Genomic DNA, 22,610 nt, shown 5'->3' on the forward strand with positions numbered 1-22,610 from the left:
GGCAGGTTATGGTGCCCAGTTGTTTGGTCAAACACTAATCTAGAGGTTGTTGTGAAGGTGTTTAATGGATGTGGTTAACATCTACAATCAACTGATTTTAAGTAGAGGAGTTTACCCTTGATAATGTGAGGTGGCTTCATCCCATCAGTTGAAAGCCTTATGAGCAAAAATAGAGGTTTCCTGGAGCAGAAGACATTCTGCTTGACTATAACATAAAAATCCTGCCTGAGTTTCCGGCCTGCTGGCCTACCCTACAGATTTCAAACTTGTTTGTCCAATTGTGTGAATTATATTATAATTATAATTATATAACAAATATATAATACTTAAATACATTTATACACAAATATATAATTACCTATTAAATTAATACATAATAATATATTCACACATTATAATACATAAATATATAAATAACTATAATAATTATAATAATATTATAAATTATTGGTTCTGTTTCTCTGGAGAACCCTGACTGACATCTCTTTAAAGACTAATAAGGAGAGGGGTGCCTGGGTGGCTCAGTTAGTTAAGCATCTGCTTTCACTCAGGTCATGATCCCAGGGTCCTGGGATCTAGCCCCACATCGCATTGAGCCCCCTACTCAGCAGGGAGCCTGCTTCTCCCTCTCCTTCTGCCCCTCCCCCTCTGCTTGTGCTTTTTCTCTCACTTTCTCTCTCTCAAATAAATAAATAAAATCTTAAAAAAAAAAGACTAATAGGGACATAGCAAAAGAACAAGGGGCCAGCTAGATGGGCCTCCCACTGGCCAAATTTGGGACAATTTGAGTATCAAAAAAAAAAAAAAGGACTGAAGTGATTGAAAGCCCTCAATAAGTAAAAACCCATGAGTCCATAGTAATGTTTAAAAAGAAAGAGAAAGAGGAAGAGGAAAACCCCACCTTACTTATTACCCTAGATGACTATTATACCAATTCCTTATCCTGGAAATAGAGAGAAAGAATTAAGCATTCAGACTATCTTTTCAGCAGAACGTGTAGAGGGAATGTTAGAATGAACAATTATTTTGCAATCCCCAGTGAAATAATTGACTTTGGAATGGCTCATCAATAGATGCTAAAACCATTTAGTTGAAAGTGTGTTAAGATTAGGGTATTTGTATGGTGCCACACTGACATTTCTCAGCTCATCTGCTGATTGCAAAGCAAAAGCATAGCTTCACAATGGAAGAAGTAAGCTGTCACCACCTTAGCCAAGTGAGGAAATGAAGTATCACCAATAATGACATGAGCCGACATCAGGCACTTCCTGTTGTGATATGGTGTGAGGTACATAGCCTCAGGGGTCAAGTGAGCCTGCTGAAGAGTGGTTAGACTAGTTGATAGTAAGTCCAGGGAAACAAGTCAAACAAACCTCGAGGAAACACAGTTCAGAATATGGGACAATCTATAGGACAGCTGACCTGGTTTCTTCAAACAGGTAATATCATACTCCCAACCCACAAAGGGAAGACTGTTTGAGATGGACTAAAATGTCCCAGGAATAAATGAAACATGTGAAACTTAATTGACTTCTGTTTCAAAAAAAATGAAGAAAAGAAAAAAAAAACCCAATAAGGGTAAAATTAAACTGGTAAAACTGGTAGAATTAAATTAAATTTAATATGGATTGGATATAAGATGATATAGATGTATTATTTTTAAATTTCTTAGGTATGATAATGGTCGTATAATTTATGAGATGTGTACTGATATATATAATATATATTAAATATATATATTTATATAAATATATAATATAATACACAATATATAAATATATATAAATAATATACAATATGTACTGATATATATAATATATATATGACCTGTTTGAAGCAGCTACACTTCAAACAGGTCATATATATATTATATATTTATTTAAATTATATATAACATATAAATTGTGTATACATTATATATAATACAGAAATTATGTATATTATACATATATGTAAGAAAGTCATATATATTATATATATGTTATATGTATATCATGTATATGTAGTATTTTACTACATATGTAATATGTGGCCAAATGTTCACAACTGTTGCATTGAGGTGATGGGTATATGAATGTTTGGTTATTTTTTTCAAAAGAAATTCTAGTATGTATGGATAAATGTAAGATTAATGCTAATGAAACACATTTTTAAAAGTCAAAATATAGTTAAGACACATTATTTTAGTTTCAGGTGTACAACATAGTGATTTGGCAACTGTATACATTATGCAATAAGGGTAGCCACCATCTGGCACCATACAAAGTTATTACAATATTATTGACTGTATTCCTTATGCTGTATTTTTTTTATCTCTGGGACTTATTTATTTTACAACTGGAAGTTTGTACCTTTTAATCCCCTTTACTTATTTTCCCCATTCCTCTATTCCCTCCCTCTGTCAACCACCAGTTTGTTTTCTCTTTTTATGACACTGTGTGTGTGTGTGTTTGATTTATTTTTTAGACTTTAGACTCCACCTGTAAGTGAAATCATACGGTGTCTGTCTTTCTCTGTCTGACTTATTTCACTTAGCATAATAAACTCAGGGTCCATCCATATTGTCTTGAATGACAAGATTCCATTATTTGTTATGCCTGAGTAATATTCCATTGTGTATGTATACCACGTCTTTATCCATTCATCTGCCATGGACACTTACGTTCCTTCCATATCTTGGCTTTTATAAATGCTGCTGCAATAAACATAGGGGTGCATCTTTTCAGTCTGTGCAAATTAGTGTGTCTTCATTTTCTTTGGGTAAGTACCCAGCAGTGGAATTAATTATTTTTAGTTTTTTGAGGGAAACTTATACTGTTTTCCACAGTGGCTGCACTAATTTACATTCCCACCAACACTACACCAGGGTTCTTTCTCTACATTCTTACCAACACTTGTTATTTCTTGTCTTTCTGATACTAGCATTGTGACAGGTGTGAGGTTATATCTCAATGTGGTTATGATTTGCATTTCTCTGATGGTGAGTGATGTTGCATATCTTTTCATGTGTCTATTGGCCATCTGGATTTCTTCTTTGGAAAATATCTATTCAGGTCCTCTCCCATTTTAAATAGAATTAGTTGTGTGTGTGTGTGTGTGTGTGTGTGTGTGTGTGTGTGTTTTGTGTTGAGTTATAGGATTTCTTTATGCATTTTGGATATTAACCCCTTATTGGCTATATCATTTGCAATATCTTTTCCCTTTGAGTAGGCTGCCTTTTCATTCTGTTAATGGTTCCCTTTTCTGTGAAAAAGCTTTTTTTTTTTAAGATTTTACTTATTTGTCAGAGTGAGAGAGAGAGCATGCACAAGCGGGGGGAGCAGCAGACAGAGGGAGAAGCAGGCTCCCTGCTGAGCAAGGAGCCCAATGCGGGACTCAATCCCAGGACCCCAGGATCATGACCTGAGTTGAAGGCAGATGCTTAACCAACTGAGCCACCAGGAGTCCCAGTGTGCAAAAGCTTTTTTTGCTTTTGTTTCCCTTGCCTGAGGAGACAGGTCCAGAAAAAAGTTGCTAAGGCGGTTGTCTAAGAGATTATTTTGCCTATGTTTTCTTTCAGGAGTTCTATGGTTTCAGACCTCACATTTAGGTCTTTAATCCATTTTTAGTTTCCTTTTGTGTGTGGTGTAAGAAAATGGTCCAGTTTCATTCTTTTACATATAGCTGACCAGTTTTCCCAGCACCATTTGTTGAAGAGACTGTCTTTCCCCCATTGTGTATTCTTGCCTCCATATAAATGAGGATTTATTTTTAGGCTCTCTATCTTGTTCTGTTGATCTATGTGTCTATTTTTGGGCCAGTACCATACTCTTTTGATTACTACAGCTTTGTACTATAGCTTGAAATCTGGGGTGGTTGTGTTATTCTTTCTATATTTCTTTATGTTTGAAAATTTCCATTAGGGAAAGTTGGAAAAGCCCTGTAAACCCCCCCCAAAAATCAAAATAACAACATAAATTGAACATAATAAAGGATCTTCCCTCATGAAAAATAAGTCGTGCTCTCCAGCGTGACCAGCTGGATGCCAGCTGTGGCGGCTGTCTTAATTTTCACGTGCAGCATGCCCACAGAACGTAATACTATGAGAAAACTCAATTCTCCAACCACTCTCTCCCCTCAAATTATTGTCAAACATTTCATGGGGCACTATGACATTGTTTGGTCTTCTCTTAACTTGATGCCAACATTGACATATGAAATCTGCTTGAGTTTTTTTCTTCTATTTACTGTTAAGATGCAGTAATTTACTTGGTGCCAGTATGATTCTAAATGGAAACAGATTCCAGAGATTCTAGACTGATATGGCGGACAGCACTCAGTTATAAGATGGTTATGCAGATAATCCAGGTGCCAACACTGGTGTTTGCCTGTTCTGCCTACCTTCTATCAGCACACTGATTACAGCACGGTGACACCTTTTTTTTTTTAATTTTGTTTATTTATTTATCTATTTATTTATTTAGAGAGAGCGTAAATGGGGGTAGGGGTGGAGGGAGAGGGAGAGAGAGAGAATCTCTAGCAGACTCTGTGCTGAGCGCAGAGCCTGAGGTAGGGCTTGATCTCATGACCCTGAGATCATGACCTGAGCCCAAAGTTGGATGCTTAACTGACTGAGCCACCCAGGTGCCCCTAGCACAGTGCCAGCTTTAATGTTCATGTTTCCAAATTCTCTTGTTGCGAAGCATGGCAGATGACCCAATTCTGACCAATGGGATGAAGCAAGTCTCTCATGGGGTGAGGCTCCTGGATAACCTCTGAACAAGGGACACACTTGGAGGGCATGTGGCTTCAGTCTTTTACTCTTTGCTCCTCCATTTTCCCTGACTAGAACTGGAAGTGCAGTAGCCATCTTGCTGCTGTGAGCATAAATGTCCCATAAACTAACTACAGTATCTTAGTCAGAAGGTGGAAGAAAAAAAAAGAAAAGAAAAGAAGACGGAAGGAAAACTATGCCCTTGACAATGCCCTTGAACAGTTGCATCTGCCCTAGACTGCCTTTCTCCAGGTGTCTTATTACAGAGGAAAAATATTCTCATGTGTTTAAGCCAGTGTTTACTGACTTAACTTGCAAATAAATACATCCCTGAATGATTCATTCTGAATATACTGATGTTAGATGTTTAGATTATCGTATGTGACATGAATGTAGATGCAAAAATTCTTAACAAAATATTAGCAAATAGAATTTAGCAATATATAAAAAGAATTATACACCATGACCAAGTGGGATTTATTCCAGGGATGCAGGTCTGGCTCAATATTAAAAAATCAGTCAATGTAATCTATAACATTAACAGTCTAAAGAAGAAAAATTATATAATATCAATTGATGCAGAAAAATCATTTCACAAAATTCAATACCTGTTATGATAAAAACTCAGATAACTAGGAATAGAGGGAGTTTTCTCAATTTGATAAAGAACATCTTGGGGTGCCTGGGTGGCTCAGTGGGTTAAGCAACTGCCTTCAGCTCAGGTCATGATCCTGGAGTCCCAGGATCGAGTCCCACATTGGGCTCCCTGCTCAGCAGGGAATCTGTTTACTCCCTCTGACCCTCCCCCATCTCATGCTCTCTCTCTCTCATTCTCTCTCTCTCAAAAAAATAAATAAAATCTTAAAAAAAAAGAACATCTTAAGAAAACCTACAACCAACATCATACTTAATGGTAAAGACTGAGTGCTTTTCCCCTAACACTGGGAACAAGGCAAGGATCTCCACTCTCACTACTGCTGTTCAACACAGTACTGGAAGATCTAGCTAGGGCAATAAAATCAAGAAAAGGAAGTTAAAGGCATACAGATGAGAAAGGTAGAAATAAAACTATCCCTATTTGCAACTGACATGATTTTCTACATAGAAAATCCTGATGAAAGAAGTCAAAGAAGATCTAAATAAATGGAGAGACATTGCAGTGGGCATGGGTTGGAAGACTCAACATTGAAAAGATGTCAGTTCTCCCCAAGTTGACATACAGTGCAATTCCTATCAAAATCACAGCAAGAAATTTTGTAGATATAAACAAGATTATCCTAAAATTTATGTGAAAAGACAAAAGAATGAGAATTGCTATTCCATTTCAATTCCAACTATTCTACACCAGTGGAGGTACTATAATACAATTCTGAGACTAGCTATGCAGATTTGGACCCCACAAATTAAAGGTCATTGTCCCCAGCAAGAGTGCTCTCTCTTCAGATGCCAGCCACAAGTGGGGTCCCAGGACACTTACACTTCTCATCAACTGGCTACAAATTGGGGGGTTCCCATAGCCTCCTCAGGTTCACTGATGCACTAGAATGACTCCCAGAACTCAGGAAAGTACTATGCTTATGATTATAGTTTTATTATACAAATTAGGGACAGTCAAATGAAAAAGAAACACAGGACACAGTCTGGGAAGGAATGCAGAGCCTCTATGCTGTCTGCCTGTGGAATCAAGGCATGTCACTCTCTTGGCACATCGATGTGTTCACCGTTCAGGAAGCTCCATTGAGCTTCAGTATCCACAGTTTTTATTGGGGTGTCATATATTGACTCACTGGCCACGTGAATGAACTCAATCTCTGGTTCCCCCTGCTTCCTCTGTGGGCAGAGTTTGGGCTGATATCATTTGACCCAAAGCCCCAGGACTCTGATCATATGATTAGTCTTTTTGGCGACCAGTCTTTATCCAGAGTCATTTTATCTCTTAGCATAAACTCAGATGAGATCCAAGGGGCTCATGAATAACAGACACTTCTATTACTTTGGAAATTCCAAGGATTTACTCTCTCTTCTAGGAACAAAGGACAGATGCTAGTCAAATTCTTTGGTATATTATACTATATATTATAGTATATGATATATAGTATAGCATATAATATTATAGCATAAATTTCTTTATATATGCTATTATATGATAATAGCTAATATTATACTATATATTATAGTATATTATGTGATATAGTATAAATTTCTTTATATATATTATATAATAATAGCTAAAATAACTTTGAAAAAGAAGAATAAAGGGGGAGGAACCACTTTATCTGTTTTTTTTAAAGATTTTATTTATTTATTTGAGAGAAAGAAAGAGAGAGAGAGAGAGAGAGCACAAGCAGGGGGAGGGGCAGGCAGAGGCAGAGGCAGAAGCAGGGTCCCTGCAGGCCAGGAGGAGCCCGATGTGGGACTCGATCCCAGGACCCTGGGATCATGACCTGAGCTGAAGGCAGTCGCTTAACCAACTGAGCCACCCAGGCACCCCACTTTATCTGTTTTTAAGACTAACTATATAGCTACTGTTATTAAGACTATGTGGTATTGGTGAAGAGATAGACACATAGATCAATGGAACAAAATAGAGAACCCAGAAATAGACCCACACGTGTGGCCATGGTGGTGATTTATATTAATCTACACATGTGACAAAATGACAAAGAGCTACACACATGTGTTGTACCAATGTCAGGGTCTGGTTTTATATTATATTACAGTTATGTGAGATGTTAGCTCTGGGGGAAACTGGGTGAAGGGTACATGGGCTCTCTATTATCTTGCAACTTCCTGCGAACTTGCTATTATTTCAAGGTTAAAAGTATAGAAAAAATGGGAGTAAAATAAAGACTTTTCCAGAAAAAGAAATTATAATAAAGGATATAGACTGCTTTGCGCACCTCAGTATACTTTGCTCCCCTCCAGAGCCCACAATCCCAGTTTGAGAATCACAGAGGTGGAGAGGCTGAGTTTGAGTCCTCCTGTGTGCAGATGCTGCCTGCCTGCCCTGAAGAGACCCTGATGGTTGGTGAAGCTTGTCCCAGAGGAGGGGTCCATCTAGTCGAAAAAGGTACGAGTGATAAAACAGCTCTTGCTCTCTCTCATTCTCCTTCTCAGTTTCTCCCATGCATTTGAGCGCATTCTGCATCAGATACTGCGGGCACTGACCTCTCCTTGGAGAGACAGACGATAAAGCAGAGTAAGTGCTGCAAGATCACAGAGCAAGGGCGCTGGGCCACCTAGTCGACCCGAGGAGGCTTCCTGGATGGCGGGATTCTTGCACTGGGTTTAGCGTTGAGCTGGAAACAGTGAGGCAAAGGGGAGGATGTGGGTCAGATGCAGGGAACAGCTTGTGCCGAGGTCTGTAGGGGAGGGTTGGCAGGTAAGGGTTGGGGTTGAGACTAGGAGTTCAGGGAGAGGAAGGTACAGAGGCAGGTGGGAGCTGGACCACCAAGAGCCTGTGCATTAATATAAAGTATTCGGAATTTATTCTAGAATCTCAGGAGGCAGCGAAGGGCAAGAGAATGGCATTGTCAGAATAACATTTTAGAAAAAGGGCGAGTGGGAGGGGAAAGGCCAGGGTCCAGTCAGGAGGGCAAGGCAGGTGAGAGGTGGGAGGCCTGAAGGAGGACAGGCTATGGGCGCGGGGAAGAGGATTCAGAGGGAGGCAGTCTGGAGGGACAAAGTTAACGAGGGCTGTGTAGACACAATGTGGCTATAATGGTTTCAGAGCCCAAGCCAGGGCCCCTCCAAGAGTCTCTGGAACACAGCTTCCTCCTGGCTGCCAAACTGTCCCCGCCTGGACCCTGGGGCAGGGTGGGTCCAGCTCTGGGGCTACCTCATAGGATTCTCAGAGAGGCTGAGCCAAGAGCTTGGTCATGGCTTGGGAATGTCTTAATTTCTGTAGATGACTTGCACCAGCATCAGAATTTTAGAATGGGTATGTCAAGGTGTTCACTGCAAGGACCTCCCCCTCTCCAGGGGGTTGCTACTGCAGTAGGTGAAGACCTCAGGCATAGGTCCCACACAAGGCAGTTGCTTTCCTCCAAAGGTGTCTACATTTGTGTGTCTGTAAAAGTCAATCAATTCAAAATATCTACCTTGTTCACGTCTTTTCCCCCCCACTTGTAGAATTTTGGGCAACAGGCAACACTTTATTATGTTACAGATTATCATCTACTATGGGTAATTCATAGAGTATTGTCTGTACCCTTCCAGACTGAGGACTCCTTGCAGGCAGGGACCTGCTTTATTCTCTGCTGTGTGTGTCCCCAGTGTCTGGGGCCAGCCGGCTCAGTGCTGGCTGATCGCTGGTCTGGAGATTTCACTGCCTGGGGGCAGACATCTCTTCCAGCAGCCTTTGTTTCCATACTTACAGGCAGGCTGTGTTGGGGTCTAATTAGGCTGTAAAAAACACCTCCCTGCTTCATGTTTATGGTGGGGTTTACATAAACTTTATATATATATACATATATATGCATAGTTTGCATAAACTATATATGATATACACAGGATAGTATTGGGAATGCTAACCACTGCTTAGCCACTCGGCATTTCTGCTGCCCCAGCCTTTCCTGGTTCAAACAGATGAGCTCTCTGCTTTCATTGCTTCAAGGGATGGGTCAAATTTTTGGTTTCTGACATTTGAAAGCCAGGACCTATTCATAAGCCAGTATACTGGGGGCAGCGCCTTATGAGTTAGCCTCGAGCAAGTCTTCCTCCTATCAGACCAGAAAGCTACTCGTAGGGTGGGATTGTGGAGAGTCAGAGGGAAAGTGAACACAAATTAGCTGTGCTGGGTTCTGAGAGAGACCCTGGCCCTGCTGCCCAGAGCAATCCCCAGGGACAGGGAGGGTGACAGAAATCCCAGTCAGGTCTGGAAGAATCTGAGAGCAGACTATACTTTTCCCAGAGTACTCCCAGCAGTCATGTACAAGGCAGGGGAAACTCTGCTGTCCTGTCTGGGTAGTAGGCTAAGGAAGCCTCAGAAGGTTACCTATGGCCCCAACATGGAGGGACAGACAAAAAGATTCCTATGTCTGCCCACCTGCCTGAGAGGTATCTTAAAACTTCAGTCATGAGGGATGTAGGATGTTTCTCTCAAGCTCTGGACCAGACCTGGGATGCAGCCTTGTGGGTGACACAGTGGACCCAGGCTAGAGAGAGAAGGGAAACGCACACTCTGGTGTAGAAGTGGCCAGAAGACAAATGTGAGGACCAGAGCTTTCTAAGTCTGGAGGAATGAGAATGGGGGCAGGAATGGTGAAATAAGGCTCTGAGAGAGAAGAGTAAAGGAAGTCAGTTCTTGCACAGCTCAGACTGTGGATTGAGCTCTGTCCCTACTACCTATGAATGTGCATATATTCAGCCATTTTTTATTTAAGGAAGCATTGTGTTTTGGAGGCAGAAGCCATTGAATTGGACATTGTCAGATGTTTACTTAGAATGAACAAAAACTATTATTATGTTCTGTGTCCTACTCCGTAAAATATAAAATGCGAGAAACATGATTTCATGGCAAGAGTGATGCTGGCCACCTGCACTCTGTGAATGTGCCTCACTGTCTGCCCTGCTGCACCCAACACCCGCAGGCCCACCAGTCAGAGCTCAGCCATACCCTCGCTGCTTCTACCAGCTCCCGGGGGCCAGGAACTAGGCTGGGGTGATAGAAACTGGCTTTAGAAGCAATGCGGGTCAGCAGGAAATAAGTGAATGAAGCATGGCCAGTGACTTATAAAACCATAAGCAAATTCAGCATGCTGAATGCAGCAAGTGTAAGTTAAAGAGAGAGAGGAAGTGATAAGGGTGGGACATATGTGAAGACAGAAAGGCAGGAGACTTTGATTGAATGCAGCTTGCCCACCAGCTCCAGGTAGGTCTCCCCCACTTTGGTGCTGAGTGCCTTTGCTGACCTTGGGTGGACCATGCCCAGAACCCGGGGCAGTGGCAGCATTCTAGCATGGATTTGCCGAGTGTCTGGTCTGTGCTTCATGGAGGTAGTTGGGAGTCAGACCTAACTAGACCCAGAGCCTGCTCCCTAGGAGTGTCAGTTGGGGGCTGTGTTCTCAAATGGAGCATGACCTCCACTCAAAGGCTACCACAGTTCTGTGTAGGATCCTGGCTGTCATTTCTCAGCTCATTGTCTGAGAAAGAAATGATTCTTCCCCGTGAAGAAGCATAACCTTCACCTTCTACTCTGGTCACCATCAGGCCAGGAGGAACACAATGGATGCATATCCACTCTCTGTCAGAATTAAGAACTGGGTCCTAAAGTGTTTTCCCTCTACAATCACAGATTGACTTTTGGGAGATGCCAGGTATAGGAGAAAGGCAGGCACAGAGAAATGCAGAGGAGGGTCACTTAGCCCTGCCTGAGTTAGATGGGTGAAGAAGGCTCGCAAGAGGAGATGACATGTGAGCTGGGTCTGAAGGGTGAGGAGGGGATGCTAGGTACCCAGGTGAAGACATGGGGGGTGCTGGGCATGGCAGCAGGTGCGTACGAGTCTTTAGGAAGGGTACATTCAAAGCCCCAGCACACCTGGGGGCTGTGTGGACAAGGGTGACATGAATCAGGCAGCCCCACTCTACCCAGGTGTTTGCTTGCAGCCACAAGGATGCTCAGGGAGCAAAACACTCAGCTGGACCACAATTATGTTTCAGGTATATATGATGAACTTGAGTAGAAGAGGTAGGAGAAAAAGATGAGAAGAGAAAAATTCATCATAAAGAAAGAAGGAAGAATCTGGTATAAGGGGAGAAGTGGTTCTGGATGGAGTTGTATTTGCTCCACATCCTCACCAACATTTGGTGTTGTCCATCTTAAATTTTAGCCATTCGTGTGTGTGTGTGTGTGTGTGTGTGTGTGTGTGTGTGTGTGTGTGTGTGTGTGTTTAGTGTTAGCTCATCGTGGTTTTAATTTACATTTCCCTAAAGACTAATGAATTTCAGCATCTTCTCATGTGCGTTTTGCCATCTTTGATGAAGGGTCTCTTCAAATCATTTGCCTGCCTTTTTGTTGTTGTTTCTTAAAACAGGTTGTTCACCTTCTTGTTACTGAGGTACAACAGTTGTTCATATATTCTCGATACAAGTCCTTTGCTTGTATGCATCCTGGGTAGTTTTTATCCAACTGGATGACCTTATAATGGTCTCCTTGAAAGAGCAGACTTTTTAAATGTTGAAGAAGTCCTATTTATCACTTTTTAGTGGGAGCTTAATCTTCAAAATATAGATAAGCCAAAATTTAGAAATTTACTTACCTAACGAGCCCATGCTTGGACATTTAGGCTGCTTCCCACTTCTTACTGTTTTGCTTGTTGTGAGGAATGTCACCGTACTTAAACCTGTGTTCTGTGTTCTCAGGATGCCAGTGCTTGCAAGACTTTTGTTACACACCCTGAAATGGCTTTCCTAGAGAGCTCCTGGTCCCTTGTATGTGAAGCTCAGTTTCAAGGGACCATCCAGTCCTCTTAAGAGTCCCATAGCTTGTTAGTTTGCTTGTACATAAATTAAACTCTAGAAATGCCTGAAAACATACATGTACCATTTTGTCCCTGCTCTGTTTGGGAAAGCTTTTTTTTTTTCATAGATAATACAAAGGCAATGCTGGTAAATTTCCAGTGAGCATTTCCAAAGGCTGGAATCTTATTTCCAAAGGAAGTCAGCAGTGATTTATTGAAGGAGCACTGGGCAAAGGGCTGTTTGCTGTTCTGCATTTCTATTTGCCCATTGGTAAAGCTGGAAAAGGTCAGCCTGCTGTGTCTCCCCACAAAGAGGTCCATAGGCCAGATTAACTGAGAGACACAGTTCCTGGCCTTTAGGACAGTGTGTCATGATAGTAACTACCATTTATCAAGGCCACTAAGCTCAGGGCCTCGGGGCCTATGTCACCTCTAATTCTCAACAGCAGCCTTGCCAGGTGTGTATTATTGCTTCACTTAGAAGCTATAGGCAGTGACTGGCCCAAGGTCACATGACTAACAGTGACAGAGCCTGGGCCTTCTGGCTCTGAAGCCTATGATGTTGCTGTTTTCTTGCTCTACTACCTTTTAGCTGTATACCACATACATGACAACAAAAGTTTAAAGATATGGAGGTTGATTATCTTAAAAATTTTGCTTTGCTCTTGGAGACTTCATTTGCTGGTGGCAAAAGGGAGTAAGTGGTTCCTACTGGAAACCTTGTTTCCCAGAAGCCTTGGAAATATCCCGGAGCCAATTGGTGGCCCAGTGACTGGCCTGCTCCCCAGACTCTTCCTGCAGCATCTGGTTAAATCAGATCAAGGCTGGAGCTAAACATCTGGAGTGGTAGGTTTGAAAACCAGGAGGCAAAAAGCCTGGGACAAGTCGCCTGTCAGAAGGTCCTCTGGATGGTCGCCCTTCCATTTCTGCAACGATCTCCTAGATTATGGCTGCACAGGCCTGGGAAAGTGGATAGATGTCAGTGCTTGACACCAGCTTGAACAGAGATTGTGAGCTGCATGTCTTCAGCCTTCTTTTCCACCTTTAGTCTTGACCCCTATCCCTTCACTAGGTACTCATATATCCTGATTTGCCCAGAACACTCCTGGTTTATGTCTACTATCAGTTGCAATCCACTGCCCCAACCTCTTTTGGTTTATATTAATTCAGACAGTTCAGGGAGAGGCACTGCGGAGAAACCCTCACTTGATGATACATCAGGGAGTCATTAGGGTTGTCTCTCAGAAGGGCATTATTATGAGAACATACATTAGCCCTGACTCTTTTGATTGTAAGTGACTTCCAATTGGCCTCAGGAAGAAAAAAAGATGTATTGGTTGTCATAGCTAGACTGTGGCAGGTGAGGGGTGGGCAGGACTCAAGCCTGATTGGAAACAAGTTCTCAAACAATATTGTTACATCTGTCTCTCTGGCTCTGTTTCTCTCTCTGTCCCCATCTCTCCAACTCTTGTTGATGTCATCGTCTAGGCAGGATCGTCCACATGGTGGGCAAGCTGGCCCCCGGGGACTCTAGACTCACATCCTCCCAGCTTAGCAACTCTCCTGAAAAGAGGAAGTTTCCTGTCCTACAGGCGTATATTCCTTCATGCCCAGGGAAGGTTCTGATTGGCTCTGCCTCATCTCTGAGCCAGCTGTTACAACTTGGGGGAATGGCTCTCCTGGGGTACCTACACATAATGGCACAAGGGACAGGGCTGCACCAAACCACACCAAACAAGGAATGAGTCTATAAAGAAAGTAGGTCAATTAGCTGAGCAGACCAAATTGATGGCATCTGCTATCCATTGTATTCAGCCATCATTTACATGGTCACTGCTGATACTCCAGGGGCTTTATGTATAATGTTCATCATTTTCACAATTACGTAAAAAGATTCACCCCTATATTACAGATGAAGCTTGAACTGTTTAAATAATATAGACAAGGTTGGAAAAGTGGTCAGTGGAGGAACTGACTTCTGACTCCAGATCTGTCTGATCCTCCTACAATATCCTGGTAGCCTTTTACAAGTGAGAGGGAGTGAGGATAATCTGTCAGGGGGCCCTTCTTGGACATAGATCACACATAGGTTGCCCTGAAATAATGCTTCTGGAAAGACAAATCCCCTTCTGGTTCTGCCTGTAGATTCTCCTGGATTCTCCATCTCTCTAGGAGATGAAGCCTGCTGTCCCGGGAGGGAGGTAGGAAGCTGGCCCATTCCAGTCATTGGAGATGGCCAGGTGCTGAGTGAGCTCAGCCTTGGACCTACACTTGCCCTGTGGCTTTGGGTAAACCCACCCTGTCTTCTCTGAGTCCTCATCGTTATATAATGATGGCAAGAAGTCTTACTGCTATCGAACACAGGATTCTTCTGACAGTCACAAGAATATAAATAAAAAATCTTGCTTCATAAGATGGACTGATGATGATGATTATGAGAGCTTCTTATTCAATTCTTGAAGAACAGAAGGAAAACATGGGGGCAGTGTTATTTTCTCTCTGAGGGAAAGGAGGACTGCCCTTTGCTTGTGTGAGTTCTTCGTGATTTGGAAAATCCTTTCCACAGACCTCACAGTTCAGCCGTGCAGGTCGGCAGGCACAGCACACATGGTCTGCCTTAATGCTTACTCTTTCTGCGCTGCCATATTGTGGTTTCCCAACCAGCACCCCAGGGGATAGCTTCCTCATTTCATTTCGTATTTTTTTTTTTTAAGATTTTATCTATTTATTTGAGAGAGAGAGAATGAGAGACAGCACGAGAGGGAAGAGGGTCAGAGGGAGAAGCAGACTCCCCGCTCAGCAGGGAGCCCAATGTGGGACTCGATCCTGGGACTCCAGGATCATGACCCGAGCCGAAGGCAGTGGCTTAACCAACTGAGCCACCCAGGCACCCCTCATTTCGTATTTTTAATAGCATTTCTTTCTGATCACAAAAACAGTGTTGGCACAAAATTTGGAAAATAAAAAAGTGAGGAAAAAAACTCACCCTGAATTGCTCCACCCAGAGATACCATCCACATTTGGATAGCAGCCGACACTATATTCATATACAAGTTAATATCCTGCATTATTCTGTTAACAACACATTAACGACCCATTTTCCCATCACAAAAAACTTCATAAGCATTGTTTTGGCAAATATTTCATGCATTGCTATACTATAGTTAATTGCACGTGGTAATAGGCCCTTGTGCAGAGGTCTGGAAGTGGGCTGGACAGCTAGGCCCTCAGGGTCTTCTGTGCAGAGCTGGAGGGACACAGCGGGGGAGACCTGGGCCCTGAAGGGGTAGAAGGAAAGGCAGGCCCAGAACACGTTGCATATTTGCTTGTCTGTCCATTTATTCTTGCCTTGATATTTGAGGCTCCACTAGGCACCAGGTTCCCTTCCTGTTCTCCTGTCAATGCCCACTTCAGGTCTTCAACATCCCTCCCTCAAAGAGCCTCCCTGACCCTTCCCAGACCCCATCCTTTCCCAGATGTGGTGCACTCCTGGGAAAGGGACCCCACGGAACCCACCGCTGTTTCTGCAGAGCCCAGCTCAGGACCGGTACTTAATAGGTGCTCAGAAATGTTTGGAGACTGAGGGACTGAACTAACATGAACAATAACAGCAAACAATGGCAATAAATAGCTAACACTCATGTTTTCAGTTTTGCATTATTATAGTTAAGATGACAGAAATCTGTGTGATTAAAGCTTTGCTAAAATTTTAAATTATTTCCTAGACTTGAAATTCTAAGATTGAAGAATGTAGGCATTTTGATGAGTCTTCATACATATTGCAAGACCGCTTTCCAGAAATTCCATTATCTGTTATACTCTCAGAAGCAGTGCTTGTGAGTGTCTGTCTCTGGTTGTTAAGTGTCTATCTCTCTGGTTATAAGTAATGTAATTTAAAAAACTGTTCACTGATTTGATGAAAGTAGAGGCAGGAATGATATATTTCATTGATTTAATGAATGCTTTTGTAGTTTTCTGGTAAGACTGGGCTTTTAAAGATTTTTTTTTTTTTTAAGTAATCTTTATACCCAATGTGGGGCTTGAACTCATGACCCTGAGATCAAGAGTCACATGGTCCTCTCACTGAGTCAGCCAGGCACCCCAAGACTGAACTTTTATTTTTTTTTAAAGATTTTATTTATGAGAGAGAGAGGGAGCACGAACACAAGTCGGGGAAATGGTAGAGGGAGAGGGAGAAGGAGGGAGGCTGATTCAGGGTCTCGATCCCAGGACCCCAGTATCATGACCTGAGCCACCCAGGTGCCCCAAGACTGAACTTTTAAAACCTGTTTATTGATCATTTGAATCTCCAGTTTTGTGAATTGTCCATTTGTACCATTTGCCCAGTTATACTGGGATCTTAGTGTTTTTCTTGTGAATTGTGAGAGTTCTATTTTATTTTCAAAAGTATTTCCCCAGTTTCTAACACTTTGATTTTTTTATGTCAAATTTCTTTTCATAGAAATACCTTTATTTTTTTTGTGTGTGCATGTGATAGTGAAAACAATGGGCTATCATGGTAAAAAAATTAGCAATTATAACAAATCATAAAGAAGAAAGTAAAAATCTCCCGCATTCCTACCCTCTTGGACTTGTAACTAACTTTTAACCTTATATGTTAACAGTATTTTTTGAAGTTTAAAAAATTGAAATTTTTGTGTATCCTCAAGCTAGCATTGTTTATTTCAAAATATCTTCCAATGCTTTTGCATTTAAAAAAGCTTTTCTAATCTAGAGATCACATTAAGAATTACCTTGTTTAAAGATAGAGCTGTGTATATGTGTTTAGTTATGAAGGCCATATAGCATATTACAGAATATTTAGGAAATTAAGAGGAAAAAAATCAGCCATAATGCTTTAACATTAAACACATCTATTTCTTTTGTGTATGGTCCTTTTGAGTCTTGGATCATGAGCACTTGTATTTATTTTTGGTGGTTGCAAAGATAGTGCATGTACAATTTTTGGTCTTCTCCTTTTCACTTACAATTATACCGTAAGCATTATTTTTATGTTGCTACATCTCTGTAATGGTTGTTTAGAATGACCCCTAATGGCCCCTTCGGTCGCTGTGCAAGATAGCTGATTCTAACCTGCTGATAACCATCTAAGTTGCTTCTAATTTTTTTGTCAAGTGATATTTTGAAACACCAAAGTCCAGCGAAGCAGAATCTCCCACTGTTCCCTGGGATCCAACTGGAATACAGTTTGACTTCTGCTCATTTCCTCCTTTCTTCAGAGGAATGTTGGGAGAAATCACTCTTAGGGAATGGTTAGGAAAATGATAACCATAAAATTGGGAAAAGAGACCATGAGGTGAAAGCACATTAAGCTTTTAGAAGAAAGTTGCTTTAGCAACTCAGGCCCGGTTGTTTAGGTTTTGTTTTTGTAACTCACGAATTGGTCATGAGTTTATAATAATAATTTTGACAAAATGCTTTCCATTCGTTCAGTGCTTGGTGTTTATTCTGGGAAGCATTTCAGTGTCTCAGCTGAGGGTTTTAGTGCAGGAAGACCTGGATTTGGATATCTGCTTATCTCTTGTGACCTTCAGCAAGGCTCAGTCTATCTTTCTGCAAAATAGGAGTAATAATAGGCCAGGAGGGAGGACTGGTTAAGATCATCTCCTATGGGCATTGAGCAGTAATGGGAAGAACCAGGAAGAGTAGCCAGAGTTCAGGAGGCCTTCCAGGGAGAGGGAAGCCAGAACCTTTTACTCCTGGGCCTCAGTTTCTCCATTTGTATGGGGAGGGGTCTTGGTGTATGGTCTGCAAAGCCTTTCCTGCTCCTCCCAGGAGCCTCCCAGAGACCCCCTGCCCTGGCTTCTGTCCATTCTCCTCAGCAGGGCCTTCAGCACTCCTTTCTCCACTCAGCTCCACCAACAGTCCCTGAGAAATCTTCCAGGGCTGTCCCTGGCCTCCAGGACAGCAAAGGGCTGTGGCATCCTTCATAGCCTCTGACATGATTTGGGGGAGGGGTGTGAGTGGGATCAGTAGATTCAATACATATTTATAAATTTCGAATGTGTCATTGATTTGTTGGCAAAGCTGGTTAGCAATAACCTTATCTTCTCTTTGAATAATTATCATCAATCATTTTTTTTTTTTCCCAGCACGGAAGAGAAGACAGTCCACAGTGTAGTGGTTGAGACCCTGGAATGCAGAATCAAGAGGTTTGGTTTCAGGCCTGTCTGTGCCCCATTTGTAAAATGGGAATGATAATAGCACCCACCTCCTAGGGCTGTCATGGAGGCACTTAGCAGAGTGCCAGGCACACAGTAAGAGCTCAGTAATGTTAAATTGTTGTTATAATAATAATAATAATAATAATAATAATCAGCAAATGGGAAGATGGAGCGCCTGGTTGGCATGTATCTAGGTGCCAGGGACAGAGATGTGAAGTTGTCCCAGGGGCCCCAGAGAACTCAGGTGGAAACCGGTGAGGCTATAGGCCAGGAGGAGGCGGAACGTCCAGCGTGAGGCCAGAGCCAAGCCCCAGGCAGGAGAGTGGGCTCCTGCCGTGCGCTCGCAGCCGGGGCTCTCCGATTCCAGGGGCACGCACCAATCGCAGCACTTAAACCCCAGTGTTTGAACGCACCCGTCTCAAACTGGCCTCCTCTCCCGGGAGGACTGGCGTCTTAGTCTCCGCCCCGGGGCGGTGTCATAGGAACGTCCCAGGAGTCCCACTCGCCGCAGCTCCCGGCACCCGCGCGCACCGCTCGCTCCTTCTTAGCCAAGCGTTACGGTGCCCGCAATGGCCCTTTAAAAGGCAGAGTCTAGTCCGGAGGGGGCGGGCGGGGGCCACTGACCGCCGCCCGAGGCCCGGCCCCTCCTCCCTGCCCCTCCCTCGGTCCGTCCCTCCCTGGGTCCCCGCGTCGCTCGGCAGCTCGCTCGCTCGCCGGGCGCACGCTCCGCCTCCGTCAGTCGGCTTGGCTGTCTAGCGCGCGGCGTGGAGCCGGAGCCGGGGCCGGACGCGCGGCTAGGGGCTGGGGGCTGGGAGATCGGCTCCCGCCACCGGGCCGGGCCTGAGCCGCGATGGCCGAGATGGGCAGCAAGGGGGTGACGGCAGGGAAGATCGCCAGCAACGTGCAGAAGAAGCTCACGCGCGCGCAGGAGAAGGTGAGCAAGCCCGATGCCCGGCCTCCGCGCGGTGCGGGCCACCTGCCCCCCCTCCCCCCCGCCCAGGGGCTGGTCCTCACCCGGGATCCGGCGTTGTCACCTCCGGACGACCGCTGCCGAGGGCCTTCGGGAGTCCATAGGCTGCGGCCCCCAGCGTTCTGGGCTCCTCTCTGCTCCGCGTCTTCTGTCTCCCCACCCCCAGCGGGGGCAGAAGAGGGCGCAGCTGTCTCCTCACCCCCCCCCCCCGCGGCTCCCCCCGCTCCCCCCACCCCCAGCTTTGTATCTTCTCCGTCTGTCTGCAGGGAAGAGGCGGCCCACGCTCTTCTCGGGGCGCGAGGTCCAGTAAATCCCGCCCTGGAGGCCGAGGGCCCGGAGGCTGGGAGGCGAGGTGGCTCCCCCAGCCCCCCAGCCCCACTCGGGCCACGCGGGCGGGGCCGGCGCTGGGGGGAGGGAGTCTACCCCTTGTGTCCCAGGGCCGCTCTGCTCCGGGAATCCCGACATCCCGAGGCTGCCCCTCAGCCCTTGGGTGCCAGCGCTGTAGCTCCAGGCCCCTGGGCGCTTCCTGAGCCCGCCGTTCCCTCCTCCCCAGCCGCCTCTCCACCTTCTGTCCCCGCTGGCCGAAGGAAGGATCGGGTTTCCTTTCCTGAGAGGTGCCCGAGGCCTGGACCCTCCGGCCCGGCCCCCGGGGAGCACAGCACTGCGCGCCCCTCGGGGAGGTGCCTTCGTCCGAGCCTGGGCTTCGCGTTTCCGGCGGCTGGGGAGGGAGTGGTGGCTCCGGCTTTGGGAGCCCACCACCTGGGTGGGGAGCTGGCCCGAAGGAGCTGGGGCCACACCGGGGGCGTGGAGGGCGCCGCAGGAAATCTGACCCCTCAGTGCCCAGAGCAACTGGCAGCAGGCGAAGGGGATGGAGCCAGGGCTTCCCGTGGCACCCTGACAGTGCAGGAAATGCAGTATTGGGGGGCGGGGGTCCGCACCCGTTCGGCTTTCTATCCCAAGCCACCTCTGGTTCATTGAATTGGATCACGCCAGCTGCTGACGCCACTTCCCCTGCCGCCTCGGACTCTGAAATCTAGGATTGCAGAATCTGCTCCAGCCAGGGTGGTCCCCCAGTGCCCCCCAGCGGAGTCTGCCTTCTCTCCCACCCGACGCTCAGCCAAGAGTGGGAACTCGGGGACAGGCCGGCCTCCTCCAGCCAGTCTGTGGCTGTTTATAAACAATGACTTTTGCAGCTGAGACCTGCGGGTTCCCTAAGGATGCGGCCACGTGATGGGGGGGGGGCAGGAGCTAGAGCTTCCTCAAGCGCCTCCCCAAGAGTCCCGCTGCTCATCCTTGTAGTCTCAAGCTAAGGAGATGGGTGGGTGTGCGTGGAGGTTAGGGCCCTCAGCCAAGCTCCAGAGCTGGCGGGCCGCAGCAGCTGTACACCCTTCCCACCGCCCCCACCCACTCCTGCCCTGGCGGGAGGAGGGATTAGAGCACCACAGATAGCTGGCTGGGGGCTGGGAAGACTTCAATAAGCGCTGGTGGTGGTGGAGGGGGGCAGATGCTGCTGCCCTTGCTTCCTCCCCCCACCCCCCTCCGGCCCAGGACTGGGTAATCCATCTAGGTGCCTGGAGCCGGCGGCTCTGGGCTAAGCCGACTTCCTGCTCCTCAGGGGCCGAGGAAGATGAATGGGAAGCAGAAGGTTAGCTGAGATGAGTTCCCTCCCCCCACTCCACTGATGTCCTACTCTTCTCTGGCTCCCCTTTGCTCTTTGGGTGTCCCCTTTGCCCTGGCTGCCTTGTCTCTGCATCAGCATCTTTCACTAATTTCAGGGGCAGTAGGCATGAGCTGTGTCCCCTCCTTGTAAGTGGCAGTACGTCATCACTGACCCCACTGAGCTGCCTCCCCTCCCGCTTCAGCTCCTGTTCTGTGGCATGGGCAGTTGGCTGACAGCTGGTCGGCCATGGACGCTGGCCTTGGCCAAGGGCTGGCCCTTCCCAAGCCTGGGCTGCAGGGGACTGGAGTTGTTTAGTGGTACTGCTGCTCTCTTCCCCTCCGACACTGGGCACTGGTTAGGAGACCCTCCCCCATCGGAAGTCGGAGAGTAGCCTTCCTTCAGTTCCCTCCCTTGTTGGCCCTGCAGCAGTACCCCCTTCTGGGGAAGGCTGATGCCTCAACCCACACCAGCCTCTCCCCTTTGCCTTCCTGTGGTTCAGAGTCTGTTGCCGCATGGGTCAATGGCTGCCTCCCCAGCACCTTCTGGTGGTGTTCAGGACCCCGTCTAATTCACATTGCCAGTGGTCTCACAGGCACCCCTGCTCCCATCTCGCCTCAGCCGATTCAATCAGTAATGGGGGCAATTCCAGTTGTGTTGCCATAGGAGGGCATTTCCTGACCAGGGACAAGTGGTAGCTTTGGTGCAGGGCCTGGATACTATCCCCATAGGTAGAAGGGCCTCATCTCTTCTTTTCTTCTTTTCCCAGTTTCCCCTCTCAGCCCAAATATCCACCAGGACTCAGAGAGTGACAGTGTGGTCAAGGAAAGCTTGCCCTCTGGTGCCTGTGGAGCCAGCTCTCCTGTGCCCCCAGCTTAGTGTGTCTCTCCATGGGTCTTGGCTTGGCATTACCCATCTCCTCCTCCTTTGACCCAGGCATCACTGGTCTGGGTGCTTCCCCTGAGGGGAGGGCAGTTCTGTGTGTGTACCCAGGCATTTACCTGGCCCCAGCAGGTGCAGAGTGACTGTTTATGGACAAACAAGGGCATCTGGGGGCTTGCTTGGGAGCTCTGGCGCAGGCCTGTGGGTGGGCTGATTTGTACTGTGTTCTCCTCTGCTTTCCCCCGTTCAGCAAACCCTGCCTTGGACATGTGCTATGTGTCTGGCCCTGGGCCGAGCCCGGGGTGCAGTGGGGAGCGGGGTGTGCGTGGCTGTGACTGCTGTGGAGCTTCCTGCTGTAAAGGTCCTGGAGCCTCTGGCCATGAAGAGGCATAAGAGTATATTGGAAGGGTCACCAGGGTCTGAGCATGGCACTGCACTCCTCGCCTCCTAGCCCCTGGCTGCCCCCAGAGTGCTGGGGTACAGAGTGTGTGCCTGGAGCTTGGGCTCGGGGGCGTCATGAGGTCATCTTCCTATTGCGTTTGGCTTGTTGGACCCTCTGTGAATGACTTTATCCATTTTTGGGCCTCAGTAGGGTGGCTGGGCAGAGCCAATGTAGGGTGGAACCTGGGTCAGATGACAGAGGATTAGAGGTTGGCTGGCTGGGCCCCTTGGGGGAGGGGTAGGTGGGGGAGAAGGGACAGCT

General features: G+C 45.9%; 1 protein-coding gene and 1 long non-coding RNA gene across 15 annotated transcripts in view; one reads left to right on the forward strand and one right to left on the reverse strand.

Moving 5' to 3' along the window:
- Window positions 1–19,517, reverse strand: part of LOC113919426 — a 93,249-nt gene extending 73,732 nt beyond the window's left edge. The window contains exon 1 of the long non-coding RNA XR_003518998.1: window positions 19,413–19,517. This is a non-coding gene — a long non-coding RNA (uncharacterized LOC113919426). The remainder of the gene's footprint in view (window positions 1–19,412) is intronic.
- BIN1 (bridging integrator 1) overlaps window positions 10,496–22,610 on the forward strand; it is a 64,205-nt gene continuing 52,090 nt past the window's right edge. For 2 of the 14 annotated variants that reach the window (XM_027588472.2, XM_027588471.2), the window contains exon 1: window positions 18,942–19,332. In XM_027588472.2, coding sequence (XP_027444273.1) covers window positions 19,249–19,332 — 84 coding nt within the window. In that variant the 5' untranslated portion in view covers window positions 18,942–19,248. Of the gene's footprint in view, window positions 10,626–18,931; window positions 19,333–22,610 lie in introns of those variants that run through there. The other 12 variants (XM_027588465.2, XM_027588463.2, XM_027588468.2 and 9 more) reach the window with 12 other exon arrangements.

This window comes from Zalophus californianus, chromosome 3, assembly GCF_009762305.2.
Source record: "Zalophus californianus isolate mZalCal1 chromosome 3, mZalCal1.pri.v2, whole genome shotgun sequence".
Classification (NCBI taxonomy): Eukaryota; Metazoa; Chordata; class Mammalia; order Carnivora; family Otariidae; genus Zalophus; species Zalophus californianus.